The 16,343-nt window shown below is 37.0% G+C and overlaps 1 protein-coding gene across 2 annotated transcripts; it reads left to right on the top strand.

Moving 5' to 3' along the window:
- The first annotated feature begins 5,285 nt into the window (after positions 1–5,285).
- Positions 5,286–15,337, top strand: LOC103467241 (endothelin-3-like). 2 transcript variants are annotated; one of them, XM_008413452.2, is made up of 4 exons: positions 5,286–5,636; positions 5,811–6,012; positions 10,798–10,926; positions 12,444–15,337. In XM_008413452.2, exons 1-4 carry the CDS (start codon positions 5,576–5,578, stop codon positions 12,487–12,489), a joined length of 438 nt encoding a protein of 145 aa, XP_008411674.1. In that variant the 5' UTR covers positions 5,286–5,575; the 3' UTR covers positions 12,490–15,337. The 2 variants fall into 2 exon arrangements, with proteins under 2 accessions (XP_008411674.1, XP_008411673.1); XM_008413451.2 differs by having other exon boundaries at positions 5,287–5,636; positions 10,765–10,926.
- The last annotated feature ends 1,006 nt before the right edge of the window (positions 15,338–16,343 follow it).

Here is a 16,343-nt window from a genome sequence, read left to right as displayed (position 1 = left end):
TCTATCTATCTATCTATCTATCTATCTATCTATCTATCTATCTATCTATCTATCTATCTATCTATCTATCTATCTATCTATCTATCTATCTATCTCAAGCTCGCTAGCTAGCTATCTAACTACTTAGCTATCTTGCTATCTAGCTTTCTATCTTTGTTGACTTGTAGGAAAAAACGTTTTGTTTTTTTTAAATCAGTTTAAACGTTTTTGTTTATCACAATATTTTTTTTCACAATAATGTAGGTTGACCTTTTCTTTCATCCAAAAAAAACATGTTGTTTTTGAACAGAGAATCTTCAAATAAATAGTTTCCTCCATTTTATAGGTCTGTGACTTTAAAGATCAAAGTTTGCCTTTAGCCACAAGTTTCCATTTCTATGACCACAGCAGCGCTGGCTTTCCCATTCTCATGTTCAGCCTTTTATTAGATTTAGAGCGCATTACTTCTTCAGTTGCCAACAGAAAACTTTGGTTCTTAGGCACAACAGTCAGTTGAAACATAGGTGCCTCGCAAAGATCAATCTCTGAGCGATATTTAGTTTTTATGGAGACAGATTATCTGGACTTGTTTTAAGTGAAAATTTTTAGGTTTGGCATCCCTCCCTCCAGGGAACTGCTATCTGTCTCTTGTCGCAGCTGTTATATGGTATGCATATAATTTTGGCTGACCACTTGTACTTATGCAACACGAGAAAAAATGTAAACGTTATTTTCACCGGTATCTTGGAATAAAGATTGTTTTTGAGGACCAACCCACAATGGGCTTGTCACTTTCAGACATGCAGCCTGTGTTTTCTGAGGAAGTCGAATTGAATTCCAGCTTTATTGTCCAATTTAAATTGTCATATCCAATATTGAATTTCCTTTTGCACAGATTTTATGTTTGCCTCAGTCTGACAGTGCTGGCCTCATCGCTGTTGGGGTTTTGCATAAATCTTCACCAATTACTGTGAGGTATCCCACAGACCATACATTTTCCAGAAGGTGAAAGTCATCAGTCCTTGTGAACCGTATGCTCCTCAGCAGCTAAACCACAAAGTAAGAAACTTGTGGGATTCAGGGTATAAACTGCTATCTGTCTTTGAGTTACGCTGCCTACATTATAGTGCCTCTATAGCTGTTCTCCTTAGAAATATACTGCTTTGGTAGATGAGTAAGTACTGCAAGCTTTTGGCAAACAAGTTTGTTTTGAATCCTTTAGGTCAGTAATAAGAATATAATTAAAAAAATACCAAAGTATTCAATTGTTTTAGGTTAGATAACAGAGAATATTCAGTGCCTATCAGTGTAGTGGGGATTTATGAGCAACAAAAATCACCTTTAAGACAAATTTCATGTAATAAAACAATGTTGCACAGAATTGGAATAAAAAATCTGCACATTTTTAATTATTTATTTGCTAATAAAATTTTGTGTGTACCTCCCTTTACTTACACAACCCTAAATTAATTCCAGTGCAGTCAACTGCCTCCAGAAGTAAACAAATTGGATAATTGGGTAAATATGTCAGTAATCACAGTTATAAATCTAGATGTTCTGCCAAGGCGTCAGATGATTGTTAGGGAATTCTGGCAAACAAACATCATCACATAAACTAGGGATTAAAGTAAACAGATCAAGATGTTTGAATATGTTTAAAACAGGTTTAGGCTATAAAAAAAATATTCTAAGCCTTGAACTTCTGAGAGAGCACTGTTCCAACCATAATCTGAAAATGAAACGAGTATGGCATAGCTGTAATCCTAACAAGACATGGATATTCCCCTAAACTAACAGCTAAGTGGCTGCGGATGGTAACTCTGGAGGAGCTGCAGAGATCTAGTGGAAGAATTGTTCAAAAATGAAAATCAGGAAGAAGTCACACAGTCCCCAAACAAAACCATTGTACAAAGAAAGGCCAGTCTGCAGTTTGCCACCTCCCATAGAGGTGACACAGCAATCAGCTTAGACCAGTTCTGACGTTTTTACCCCATAAAGCTTCACTTATGGAGGAAGCCAAACATCCCACATCCCACTGATTACTTGTTTCATGCAGTGAAATCTGGTGGAGGATTTGTGGGGATATTTTCTTCAGCGGTGAAAGGAAAGCTAACTGGACAGAACTCAGTACATGTGGTAATCTTGCAAGATATTTTTGCCATCCTTTCCACAATAATGTGTAGTTCAATCAAATAAAATAAGATGAAGTTTGGGGTTGTGACAAGACAAAACGTACACGTCTTTGAACGACACAAATACATTTATGACAATCCCTCTTGTCACAACCATTCAAGCGGACATTGTGATAAGAGGTTTATTGTAAATTACTGGATTATAACGGAGACCCATTCAGAGCATCATTTAAAACCTTTATCCAGTTTACCATCACCAACCACGAGACAAAATCATGTCAACAAAAAAAATCTAATCTGATCTCCTCTCCCCTAAAAGGGGACATTCTTTTTTTTCACAATAAGTCCAAAATATTTGACATGTTTTTAGACTCAAATATGAGTCCCACCTGTTTATTGCTTCTCTGCTTACTACCTTAGAAGCAACAACAACGAAATGCAAATCCCTGGGTGCTGCACACAAACATGTTTTCTAATAAAACACGTGAAAGCCCAGAATAACAGGTCAAAGTGGGATCTGAAATACCTCTGCAATTTAACGCATTCCTTAATGTCTCCTTGTTCTTGCTGACGTTTGTGAATGTTTTCTTCTGCCGAAAGCCACAACATGAGCAAAGGCAGCAAGGCTATTGTCAAACTGAACATAGCGTATTGTGCTAAAGCAAAGACTAACCTGTCGAGTTAATGCCCTGATAAAATGAAAAGAATAAAGGACTATGTCGAGCTTAACTCTATGGATAACATCTGAAGTTTAAAGACTGTCATAATGAGCTACGTTGCAAAATACAATTCAGACTCCTAAATGTGTTACACAGCACAAGGAGGGAGATTTAATTGAGGTACGTACGTTTACTGCTCTCTGCCTCATTTTATTGCCTTAATTAGCAATGCCAAAACATGTTAATCAAGGAGATTGTGTTCCCGTTTTGTTTAGCTCTAACTCCCCACTTATGGTAAATAACTAACAATGAATCCACACTGAAAAAAAAAAGCAGACTGAATAGATCAGAATGTACAAGGTCTTTTGCAGCATGCACACATCCTGAAACCGCCAAACCACACACAGCCAGCTTTCCTGATAGCGCTCTGTCTCCACAACTGGGTTGAGGAGAAAGAAAACAGAATATGGTCTTAATTTATCTGGAATTCTCTCCGTTTCCCAGCTTGGGGATTGTGCCAGAGGACTTGGGTATGGCACAAAACCTTAGCCTTAGGGAATTTGGAAGGAGACCAGAGGGCAGTCATGAGTCAGACAGATTTGGCTTCAGAGGATGCTTCAGTAGGACAGTTAATGTGTCTAATACTGGGACTAAGGAAGTAAATAGTTTGAGAGGTGGTAGATTATTAAACAAACAAGAGTTTAATTCTTTCAGGAGCTTATGCCTTTGGTTCATGTCAGTGTTCTGTTCATGCATTTCTATGTTTGCCCTTGGGTTTTGGTCTGTTTCTTTCATCTTCAGGTAATTATTTCCACAAGTGAGACAGTGCCTTCAGACATAGTTATTAAAAGAAAAAAAAATAATTAAATCCAAATAACTCTGTAGCTTTCCTCTTTGTTATTCTGTTTCAGTCTGTCTGGCAGCCCAATATCTGAGCGTAATAAACACCTAGCAGGGTCCAAGCAACTAAAGGGAAATTGGACTTGCAGGCTCACTGAGTAAAGTTTGTTTTAATAACACAGATTTGGAGCAACCTCCACTTAAAAGTCACCCAATCGGTGCTCCAGCAGTGTGACTCATTTCTACTTCCACCACCTGCATCACTGCCTTTCATTAAAAATGTGCTCCTGTACATTTGTCACCTCTGAGTGTTTTTTTTTTTTTTTTTTTTCTTTTTTGGTGAGTTTCACATCCATCAATCTTGGTGTAACACATATGATTACAATTACTAGAAGCTATCTTATGTTTTACATAATATTGCAGCAACAGAAATATGACTTTCTTTTGCACACACCTTTCACAGATGACATTACTCAACTAAAAATAATTGATTTCATAGATAATGTTCAATAAATCATTCAATAAAACATGCAGTTTTTTGTAAAGGTTATCATAACTGCCAAAAAAACTATTTAAAATATTATCCCATCCCCACTGCAGATTAGATTTATTAGTAAAATATGCAAACTTGCGATTTTTTTTTACACTAAACAAATCAGAGAAGAACAATTTAAATAACTGAACAAAAGCAATAACACAAGCGCTTTCTTCAAATACGACACAAAATTATTTGAATGCCTTTCTTGCAAATTTGTCCTTCCTCACAGATGGCATTTTTGCAGGTTCTTAGTGTCAGTGGAAGCAAAACATTACTGGACACTGCCTTGCTTCTTTGCTATATGGATGTTCCTTTTTTTTTTTAGATCATGTTCTTCTCACCGCAAACGCTCCAGGTGTTTTGGAGTTGTATCTTAAACATACCTGATGCAGCCATCATGTCTTCGATGGATTGCCTCAGGTACGCCTGATCCACACTGTGAAATATTCTGTTCAGGTATTTTAATAATTCTAATACTGAAACGGCCATTAAAAGTAGAAGTTAGTCATTCATTTGGATCAAAACCTCATAATTAGTTAATTTTGTTCCCAGTGTATTCATGTGTAACACGTGAACAGTTTTCAGTTTTGCCCATTATCCTATTTGCAAGAGGCTGAATATCTTCAGCTGCAAATCTAAAGTATGTGATCCCACAATGATTTTATAGCAAATAATTGTATTATTTTGTACTCACTTATTTACTTATATGTATTATTTGTGCAAATTTTTTTCAAGTGTTTGTCTTGTTTATCCAGTTATGAAACACTTATGCCATGTTCTGTTGTTTCCAAACAAGCTCTAGAAAAAAAAATCGGCATCTTATAGACAGCAGCCTCAACACTGACACAAAATTGACTTTTTTAATTGTTTTTTTTTTTTTTTTTTTTTTTTTTTTTTGCCTTGGCGATAAGCTCCAAAATACGCTTAATTGTCGTTTCACTGACTTCTTATTAGAAGTCGTCTACATTTTTATTAATGGCAAATGAGAATCAATGAATCAAGTTAGGCCTAAATATATATTATACAACTTGTGAGTCTTCAGTATCGCATGTGCTCTGCAGTCTCCTGTTGCGTAAGGGCGTTAGGAGAGGTGTGGGCGTGGACCTCTGCCTCTCCACAGCCCCACACCTTTGATTTGGGCTTTTTAGGAGAAGTAACATTGTGGATCATCGCACCGCACTTTGCGGACGTCGTTTTATTGAGACACAGGCACGTTTGCAGTTGAGATTAAGACGGGAAAATATTAAATCCACCTCAATGCTCTTGCTTGGGATTAGATTTATGACTTAATTTCATCGAGTGGAAAGCTTGAAAGCCGTCCCGCTGTCTGTCCGGACCATGTGAGTTACGAGGATTTACGGCAAACTTAATGGATGTACTTTCTCATCTTACTATGATTCAGTTTTGGAGAGTCTGACGCAGCTCAAATGCTGCCCTTTCACACAAGTATGATGCTTTTCCGAATACTGGTTCTGATTGTTTTTCAAGGTAAGTTTTTATTTTAAATAAAAAAATAAATAAAATAAATTAAAAAAAATATATATATATATATATATATTGTTTAAAATATAATTAGACAGTAGTCGCCTTGGTTTTTCTTTTCTTTCTTTTTTTTCTTTTTTGTACTTATTTCACATATTGTTTCACGTCCTTTTAATAAAGGCGTTTTGATGTCCCACGTGAAATCCGAGAGCGACCCCAGCAGTGTGCGGGACTCCAAGGTGATGGGCTCCACGGGATCCGAGGCTTCCGAGCCGTCTGAGACCTCAAGGTCCAGACAAAAGCGCTGCACCTGTTATTCCTACACGGACAAAGAGTGCGTCTATTACTGCCACCTGGACATCATCTGGATTAATACTCCTGAGTAAGATAGGATTCTCAAAATAACTGATTTGCTCACAATGTATCTGTTACAAGTCTAATACAATGAATGCAGCTCATAATTTTGGAGAGTAAAATGTGCATCGTTTAAAAAAGTGAGGTATTTAACCCCCCTTTCCCTGAGTCAGAGCTTTGCAAAACCACCGTCCACAGAAGCTTTTTGGGCATCTGCTTTGTGCATCCAGAAGCAAAATGTTTAGTCATTTTCCTGTTTTGCAACTTGTGACAGCATTACCCTGTGTTGTTTAGCTCTGTTTGCGTTCCCTTCCACTCTGGCCTGCTTCCCTTGTCCCTGCTTAACCAAAGCCTCCCCACAGCATAATGCTCCCACCACCATGCTTCACATCTCTACTGCTTTGTTCAGGCCCTTGTGTACCGCCACACACAGCTCCTCCAGAGTCACCGTGTGCCTCTTGGCAGCTGCTTGCCCTGATGTTAGTTTACACACAAACAGACTATACGGCTGCGTAACTTATAAAGGAAGTCGTTTGCAATGGATATGATTTGAGTGTGTCAGATTCAAAGAGGTTTATTAGATGTGCATGCTCCAGCTTTTGATCTGTAGAAGGAAAATTAAAATGTATTCTTTTCCTCACAGTTACTTACTATGCATTGTGTGAGTAACTATAACATAAAATCCAATAAAACACATCGAAGTCTGTTATTTTAGCACAAAAAAATATGGATATACCGCCAGATGTTTGAATACATTTGTGAAGGTGCAGGATAACAGTGTAGAACGTGTCGCATGGTTTCTGCAAGCGTCTCTAGACAGGATCCTGCCATATGTGGGTGAGGACAGAGTGAAGGAAGCGATCTGCCGATTGGCTTGCGGTGGGTTTATGCAACTAAGAGAGAGGAATCATTTATATTTAGGGAACATGCTATTGTCAAGTTACACCCAGTCATATTCCCCCAAGGCCACGCAGTTTTAGTTCAAGTGATAACAAGCCCGAAAGAGACTTCTCGTCTTACCCCGGTTTAAATTCACATGCTAAGTCTCTGAAGTATTGTCTAGTAGAGCTTGCACCACACACCCTTTTCTACTGAATTAGTGTGTTCTCAGAGCTTCAACTGGGTCTAATAGTTTTAATGACGTTCACCATCTTTTTTCATTGTAATTCGACTTTGCAGGAGCCAGAGCAAAGGTAATTTTGCTAAAGCTTAATGTTACGAAAATAAAAGCCTGAAGAGACAGCAGTGTGTTTTATGGTGTAATTATATTGAACAAGGTTAAAATAAACTCTGACTCTGTGAAACTGGGAAGATCTGGAACAAAACAATAGGAAGAACATCATCATTAACCAGCACCATTTCCATTGCAGCAAGGTCAAAAACTTTCAGGGTTTTTTTTTTTTGTATTAAAGCAGGACTTTAATTCTGGATGAACACCACCTTGCAAAAGTATTCATTGTCTTTGAAGTTTTTTTTTTTTTTACATTCTGTCAAACTGCACCCGTTCAATCTTTATTTATAGAGCACAGTGAAGGTGACACAAAGTGCTTTACGGAAAATTAAAAAAAGACAAACCAAGGGTAACCATGTGGAAAAAGTACAAAAAGGTGTAGCTACCAAAGGTTTGAAGCACTGAGATAGTTCTCTCATGGTAATAATAATCACAATTCTTCTGCAATTGATATCACAAAGAAGTGCACAGTTGTAAAGCAAAGGGATGAGAATGCCTTGCCTGTATTTTACAAACTTTGTGTGGTGGGAAACTAACCCTTCACATCAAAATGAAAACATGAACTCGCTGTGAAGTATGACTTTGTCACGCTGTGGGGATCTGTTCTTCATCACGGACGGGGAAGCTGGTCTTAGTTGACGAGAAGATGGATGGAGCGAAATACAGGGCAAACCTCAAAGAAATCCTGCTAGAGGTAGAGAAGGACTTGAGGAAGTGGAGGGAGGTTCCCTTCAGTGACCCAAAACACAACCCTACAGGTAGAATGGAATACTTTAGATGGAAACATGTTCATGTGTTAGCACTGTAGCCACTGATGACCCAAACGTATAGAGATAGAGATACCAATGGAATGCACATTTAAGTCAGCTCATAACTTTTTTCACAGTTCATTTTAAAATGTTGCTGCCAATGTTGTTCTTTGGTTTGGTGGTGGCATGAAATGTTGCTATCTAATCATGCTAAATTTAGACTGATAGTTATTTCAGCTTTATTGTTTTTGATAAAGCAACAAACATTGGCAGAAAAATGATGGGGTTTTCTTTGGTGGTTGACATTTTACTCTGTTACCACAGAACCGTCATATTTCAATCGCTAAAAGCGATAAACAGAAGCCTTAAACAGGGGCGGTGATACATGCATTTCAGCATGTAGGGAAACTTAAATATCTCAACCGTATCTTCCTGCAGTGTGTTTTTTTTTTTCTTTTCTATGTCAAACTGAGGAAAATTGCCCTCAGCATAAAGGCAGTCAAACCACAGATTACAATCAGTGTGTTAAAATATAAATTTCAACACATTCAGTATTGACATCTTCATACCACATCCCAAGAAAGAAATAAAGCAACCACCCATTTTTTTTCTTCCTGCCTTCTGGTGCCAAGATTGTCAAAGGCTGTGTCAGATAAACAACTAAATTTATTACTTCAAAGCATGTCAGGACAAACAGACATACTTCAAATACTGAATGAAGCAACGAAATGGAAAACAACAAAACTATGGGAGAATTTGTTTTTTGTTTTTGTATGGAAATCTCTGAATAAATAATACAAAACCAGGACGAGAAAGTCAATCTTTCTTAAACAGATCTGTGAAAAGTCTTACAGACTTTTCAACTGTATGCGCAGAGCTGCTGTTTTGCTGGAAGGTGAACATTTGCCCCAGTCAAGTTTTTACAGCAGTTTGTAATTTCCCCATTGTTGCCCATCTAGAGCCATCCATTGTCCTTTGAGCTATGGCTAATTTCACGTTACGTATTAGAAGAAAAGATATTCTCAACGACACGCGAACATATGGTGTGTTTGTTTTCTGCACGCGCCGTATTTTACGTAAAGGTCAAAAACTTGAATTTCAGTCTCGTCTGAATGCAATACAGTCTTCTAACATGACGTATGGCACGTGGAACATCAAGAAGGACTTCTTACGGCTTTCTTATTGCCACCTTTTCATTTACACAATATTATTAGTTGTCCTGTTCACAGATTCTCCTGCCTAACTGTGGATGTCTGCAGCTCCTCCATACCTACCATGGACCTTTAAGATACTTATGAGTTGCTCGCATACTGACATTGACACAGAGTTGGAAAGGACTCCAACTCTGAAATCCAGTTGGTTGCAGTTTATTTTTTATCAGAGTAAAGTAGGCTGAGGACAAATCAACACTTGTTTTCAGACTTTAATTTGTTCAATAGGATTCCACTTTCAGTTCATAAATCTGAAGTACTCTGTTGGTTTATTAAATTAGAATAAAATACAAAAGGTGAATAAGGCTCAAGATGTGTAGTTAGATTGGCATGACAATGTATTAAACACAGCTTCAGTAATGCTTTAGTGAGGCTACTTTTTAGTCGTACTTACAAAGGTGTGGCTGCAAATAATTTCCAAGTTTAATGCTGTTGTACGTGAAAGTGGAGACTCCTTATCTCCCAAACGTGAAACAAAAGGGGGTACGCTGCCTCAAAGCAATTCCCTCCTCACCAGCTCATGCTAGCATTTTCAGAACCATTTGTTTTTATATTAAACCGTAACTCTTGACGCACAGCTGCCAATTCACACTGAAGAGTCTTTTAGCCTAAGGGCAATCAGTTGCAAACTGGCAGACAAAGGAGGAGGCGAGAACTGCAAAGTGGAAGCAATGGGAGACATGTCTGTTACACTGCAGATATTCAGTAAGACACAGGCAGTTTGGCATATTCTAACAAGTAAAGGAGGGAAAGTAATTTATTTTTCAATGAATCTTTTCACTTTTCATGACTAGCCTCCTTCACCCAAGTCTGTTTGTGGAACAGTATGGATTGTGTTTTTTTTTACCTTTGAGTCTTTACGCCACAATCACTTATGCCTCTTTTTTTTTTTCAAATAAAATGATTGTCAAGACAGTTGAAAACAGATGAGACAAAAGAGAAAAAGGGCAATCTGACAGCACAAGAATTGCTATCCAGATAGACAAATTGGCTTGAACTGACAGTATCGTTAAAGACTATTTGAATTACTGTTGTGAAGTGGATTGATAGAAGTCATATGTCAGATGTTATATGTTTCACCTGCTTCTCTGGTATGGCTGCAATTTTTCATCCGACTTATTCCTATTGGCAGTGTTAATAGTGATCAAACTCCTCAAAAACGTCAGTTATGCAAAATGGATCCAGTCGTATCACACCATGTTATTATATTTTAGTTCAGCCAAATCCACTATAGTTTTTTATGTGGCCCTCTAGACTCTTGAGGGCTCCATAAATGGAACATTCAAGATAATAGTTGTGTGCCTAAATGTTATTTTATTAATCAAATCTAGCTGTTTTTATCTGTATACTGCCACATTTCATTTTAAGATATGCTCAATGAATACAGAGATATCGATTTATTGATATTTTGAAATTTTAATCTGAAGTTTTATCAATACATTCTGCCACCTTTAAGGACATTCACGGCCGCAATATGGCTCAAAATGAAAATGAGTTTCAGGCTCTTGCTTTCTACTAAACATAGCACATCATTTTGAACTTCGGTCCTTCGCCGCTGAATCGAGGTGTTTGTTTGCACTTTATCTTAGGCGCACTGTGCCTTATGGTATGTCTAACTACAGAGGACCAAAGAGAAGGAGACGTGATGCTGCTGCAGCACCAGCGCCTGAAGGTGGCCGAACTCAGACACGTCGCTGTATCTGTGCTGTGACAGATGCAGACTCTGGGTGTCAACGCTTCTGTCTGTCAAGGTACGCCTTACTCCAGCTAGCAAAAGCTCTGGAAAATGATGTGTTTGCATTACTAAAGGTAATTAAGAGTAAATATCAAAGTGGTTCCACCAGATGCCAAAGATGCATATGAACCACTATAATTATTGCCATTAGTGGTAAGCAGTAAAACACCTTAAATTAAATTCACTTTTGAACATTGAACAATGTGGAAAAATCCAAATTTAAATTTGAGTGCATTTTTTTTTAGCACCAAAGCCTATAGATTACTTACATATCTAAATGAATATTTGTCCATAAATGATTGATCAGTGGCTATGACCAAAACAAATGAAAATGTTTTACTCCCTGGGCTCCAACAAAAATTGACAGCACATTATGCTGGATATCTGTAAAAATCTAAATTTCTTAATTGGTACTGACACTTTATTGACTAAAGATCTTTCAAAATTTTCTTGTCGAAAAAAAGTGCAGTGTGCTGTTAAATTTGATTTTGCATGAGTTTTTTAGGTCGGACCTAATTTAATGGGTAAGAAGTCGAGATCGTGAGTGTGCCATCTCAAAACCCTTAGCTCTTCATTGTAGTCATTCTTGTTAAGTCTTATCAAAGTTTCAATGGTGATTTAATCAACTGATTATCTTGTTCAAATAATTTCTTAAACATTTTTAATCCCCTAATTTTGCCTGAATTGGACAATCTCTTGAAGTAGCTACTTCTTCCCATCTTTCCATCTTGCTTGGAAAGATGGAATATCAGCTTTACACCAACAAACTAGAGTCCTAAATTGAGCAGCCCTCCTTTTTTCCTTAAGCTGATTGATTCCTTAAGCTTGGTCTTTCCCCCTGCCAAATTGATAAAAAAAATTAGCTTGTCCCATTCATAAAACAGTTCATTTGTTATTTTAATTGGAAATGTTTGGAACAAATAAAGCATCTCAAGCAAAATATTAATCTTAATTTTATCGAAACGTGACACCAATCTTAGGATTGGTATGCAATTGTATCTTTTAATGTCCTCTTTTATTTTATTGCAGAAGAGCTTAAAGCTTCACTATTTAAATTAGTAAATGTCCTGCATAGGACATGACTGGCGGTATCTGGTATTGATCACAGTGTTATCTTTAACTGTGCCTCTCAAATTGGTAAACTTTATCATGTATGCTTATACGTATTCAGACATTTTGCCGGAATAAAGCATTATGTTTGGGCATCTTGGTTTCTCATCTTGAGCATATAATTGGCCTAAATCCACAGAGCTCTTGTACTCTTGGCAGAGGTCTAAAATTAATATTAAAAAATTCCTCCCGTCTTTGTTCTTGTTGGGTAAACTAAACCAGCCTTGTCATCTCTGCTGAGGAGTGTTTCTCCTAAACAATGTGGCATGATTACTGGTTTAAGGTCTGTGGTTACTCATAAATGTACGGGACTATGTTTCACATAAACCCATATCCTCGTTTTCTATGTTTTTGTCACAACTATTGGTTAATGCAAGACTAATTTGAGGGAATGTTCCTAATACCAAAATTTTCTCTTTAAAGCCCACATCAGACTCAACTATCCAGGAGTCCCCACAGAGTCCCCTGACTTGGATGATGCCACAACAACCATCCATCTTCTGCTGTTCCTTCCTAGGTCAATGGATCTTTCCGCTCCCCTTCACCCACTTCCCTTTGACCTCCGTTTGGCTCCTTGACTCCCAGATACAAACTGTGAAAAGGAAGAACTTCTGAGTTGCTTACTGCCAACATTCCTCTGCATCAAAACTCTTGGAACAAGTTCCATCAGGCCAACAGGTTTCAAGAAGTCATCACAAAAATTTGATGCAGACCTCTTGGGGCTATTCTTACTTTTTGCTACCTTTTTGAGAGAACCAAAGGGATTGTTTTCACCATAATATCAATGCAATAGCAAGTGACCTTGCTTATGTCAAGCTTGACCAGACCAACTCTTTGGTTTTGGTTTATTTGCTGTCGACTGTAACTCTCAAAATTTGTTTTGTCTAGACCAACATATAAGCTTATAAAAGTATATGAGATGGTTTGTTCCGCAGAACAGGCCACAAAGCAATAAATGTCCAAAGAAATCAAGGAAAATAGAAACAGGGAATATTGGGGTGAGGGCTTGCCATAAAAATAGGGAAACAAAGGCTGGAAGTTGGAGCGCAAAAGTACTGAACATACTGTTTTAATGTAATCTTTTCCAAATTATTAATCATTGATAGGAAAGACACTGACAGCCCAATTTATGAGCACACCTTACTTGTAATGTATTCTTACTTCCCTTCAGAGCTGCTCTGATTCTTTGCTGCAAAGATTCCGCAAAATGTGCCTTACATCAAGTAACAAGTCTGAGGTTATTTCAGATTTGTGACTCAGGTGGGGTGTGGCATTCAAATTTCGCACAGTTGGTACTAAGGAACCCAAATAGTGCCAGAAATATTCCCCATACTATAACAGCACCTACACTGGTCAGAACTGTTGATGGCCGGATGGACTCATACTCTGCAGATATTTAATCCAAACTCTGACCCTATCATCTAAATGATGCATCAACATTGCTACTTACCTGACCATACAAAACAACAACAGTTTTGTAGTTTGCTACTGTTCAGTGTTGGTAAGCATGGATGAATGGTAACTTCAGAGTGGTTTCTGATGTGGTTTTATGCTGCTGTTGCTCACCTACTGCACGTTTTGAAGAGTTTTACATTCAAAGGTGGCATTCCTTGGATGTAGTTGTTAGTCATTTGGGCAATAAAGATTGACACGAACAGGTAGAGTAGAGCTGCATGAACTGTACTCAATCGTGACTTGAATATAACCATAAGCCAGTAATCTAACATTACTTAAACTCTGACATGAGCTGGTATAGAAAATGGTCTTATGTGGTAAATGGTCTGTATTTGTATAGCGTTTTATCAGGTCCAGAGGACCCCAAAGCACTTCACACTACATTCATTCATTCATGAATAATACCACCTCTGATTTTTATGTAAGACAGTCCTATGTTACATAGAAATGTCCATTGGCATTATGTTTTCAGGTCACCCTGATTATTCTTTGAAAAACATGTATTTATACAGCAGGAAGTGAAACTGTTTGTCCTCAAACATCGTGATTGAATCAGGAGAAATGGGCAAGTGTAAGGATTTAACAAAATTGAACGTGATTCAGATTTTCAAAGCATCTCTAAAACCGCAGTTTTGGTGTTTCTGGTCTGTCGTGGTCAGTGTTTCCTAAAGTAGTCCAAGAAGAGACAACTATAGGGTCATGGTCAACCAAGGTTTACTGATGCTTTGGTGTTTCTGGTCTGTCGTGGTTGGCCCATGTGGTCAGACCTAACACTCAAATAGTTGAAGTTAATGGTGTTTCTGACACAAACATGTCCAAGTACACAATGTGATTTAGTATATGTCATAGCATACCTGCTGGCCAGTGGATACAATATTTCCTTATAGATACATCTTCTTTTTCCAGGATTAGAGATGGCAACAAGTTTGAGGTGTGGACTTCCAGACAATCTCAATTCAATCAAGCATGTTGATTAAATTGAGGAGGTCAGGCACCTGTCTTCCTTGCCTTTGTCTGTTTATTGTCTTCTATGAATGAAATGAATTTTGTTGTGCTTCTGTACAAAACCAATACAAAGCATTCTGATTCTGATTCTGATGTTTGGGATGTGCTGGATAAATAAGTCCAAATCACAGAGACCCCATCCTTGGATCTCACAAGACTTAAAAGATCTGCTAAAATATGTTGGCGCTAGATATTACAGTGCACCTTCAGCATTCTTGTGGAGTTCATCCTTTGACGGATCGGGGTGTTTTCAGCAGCAAAAGCAGACCAAAATACTAACAGACACATGACTATAATGTTAAGCTTTATGAGTGTTTAGTTTGTCTATAACTTTGGACATGACATGAAATGCACACCATCCCTACTACAGAAATCTTCTATAGTTAGTTGGAAGGAACATCAGCCTTAAAGAAAAATAACAGTGGACTTGTGAATGTTGCATTCTGTAAAATTAAAGACATTGGGATTATCCCCATGTTTACAAAAGAATCCAGTTTAATCCCCAAGAATTTCCACAAGCAGTTATTTTATTATTTTGTAAACTATGTATAGCATGTATAATGTGTATGCATAACTTGTATGTACATTTCAGATTGCTGTATTCATACATACCAATGCAATATCACGTATACTGGGATGATGCTAATTGAATAATGATCAATGATTGTGATTTGAAGATTCCACTAATTTGTCTAGCCAGTCGAACAGTTTTCATTGTTGGAACAGACTGTGAGTTAAAGGTAAATTAATTATCTTACTCTCTTGTTAAAACACGTTGCTAGAATCTTATTTGTTATTGTTTTCCTGCATCTCATCTTGTAATAAATAATTTCTTTCTTTTTTTTTTTGACAGTCTATTCGAAAGCGTTATTATTGCTCTCAGATGTGCACACAGGAAAAACATTTGCATGGGTTTATATTGACCTTCCTTAGTCAATGTGAAAAAGAAGTATGCAACAACTGTAGCTAAAGATGTTTTATTATTTCGCCACATTTTGTGAGAATATTCATCTGCAGAAACATGTATAAATATATTAAGCATTTATTTTTTTTGACTAGATTATAAACTGTTTTTGTTATCCCAAAAATAGAATATTCAGGTGTAACAGCAGCATCAGATATTAAAAACAATATATCAAAACAAGATTAATGATATCAGCAATAACAGTATCAATAATAATATACTGTAGGTAACTATAACAGAAAATACCCTGCAGTTATTAGAAATAGGAATATTTCACTCAAGATCTAAGGGATGTGCAACTGAGTTGGATAACTTTTAAAACAATTTACACAATGTGCATGTGTTTGAACATTAAAAAAAATACCCATATATTGTTTTTTTTCCTACGGTTTGCTGCCGTTATTCGTCAGTTGGATCCACAGAATAATACTAAGAAGAAAAATGCATAATACGTACTGATAAAACTTCAGATAAGCTTGTGGTCACATTGTGAGTAGTAAATTGCTTCATGTCAAGAATCCTGCAAATTACTTCAGCTCTCAAACTCAATAGCCTAATTTAATTGTATGTAATTATTTTACTATTAAATTAAGTAAAAACAGATATTAGCCTCAACATTATCTGTATATGTGCTAAAGGCCAATAATAAAACAATACAGGCAGGCAGGCATTTGTAGAAAAGCTATGCTGCAAAAATAAACTGTGGCTGGAATTTCCGCCCATCACCTGTTTATCTTGTAATCTTGAGGCAGGAAAGTATTTTAATCCTGAACTAATTCTGTGTAACTTTATTTTAAATTCACAAATAATATTGTTTTCATGTAACAGAGTTTTTTTTTCTAATTAATTTGAGAAATGCTCTTTTATTTTACCAAAACAAAACAAAACAAAAAAGAAAA

This window comes from Poecilia reticulata, linkage group LG7 (genome assembly GCF_000633615.1).
Source record: "Poecilia reticulata strain Guanapo linkage group LG7, Guppy_female_1.0+MT, whole genome shotgun sequence".
Lineage (NCBI taxonomy): Eukaryota > Metazoa > Chordata > Actinopteri > Cyprinodontiformes > Poeciliidae > Poecilia > Poecilia reticulata.
Note: the sequence above shows the minus strand (reverse complement) of the source record. Positions and strands in the feature narration are given on the sequence as shown.

Coding starts and splice junctions, on each gene's coding strand:
- LOC103467241 (XM_008413451.2), top strand. CDS start 5,576: ATGCTGCCCTTTCACACAAGTATGATGCTTTTCCGAATACTGGTTCTG. Junction 5,637..5,810: donor GGTTCTGATTGTTTTTCAAG/GTAAGTTTTTAT, acceptor CTTTTAATAAAG/GCGTTTTGATGTCCCACGTG. Junction 10,927..12,443: donor CAACGCTTCTGTCTGTCAAG/GTACGCCTTACT, acceptor TTCTCTTTAAAG/CCCACATCAGACTCAACTAT.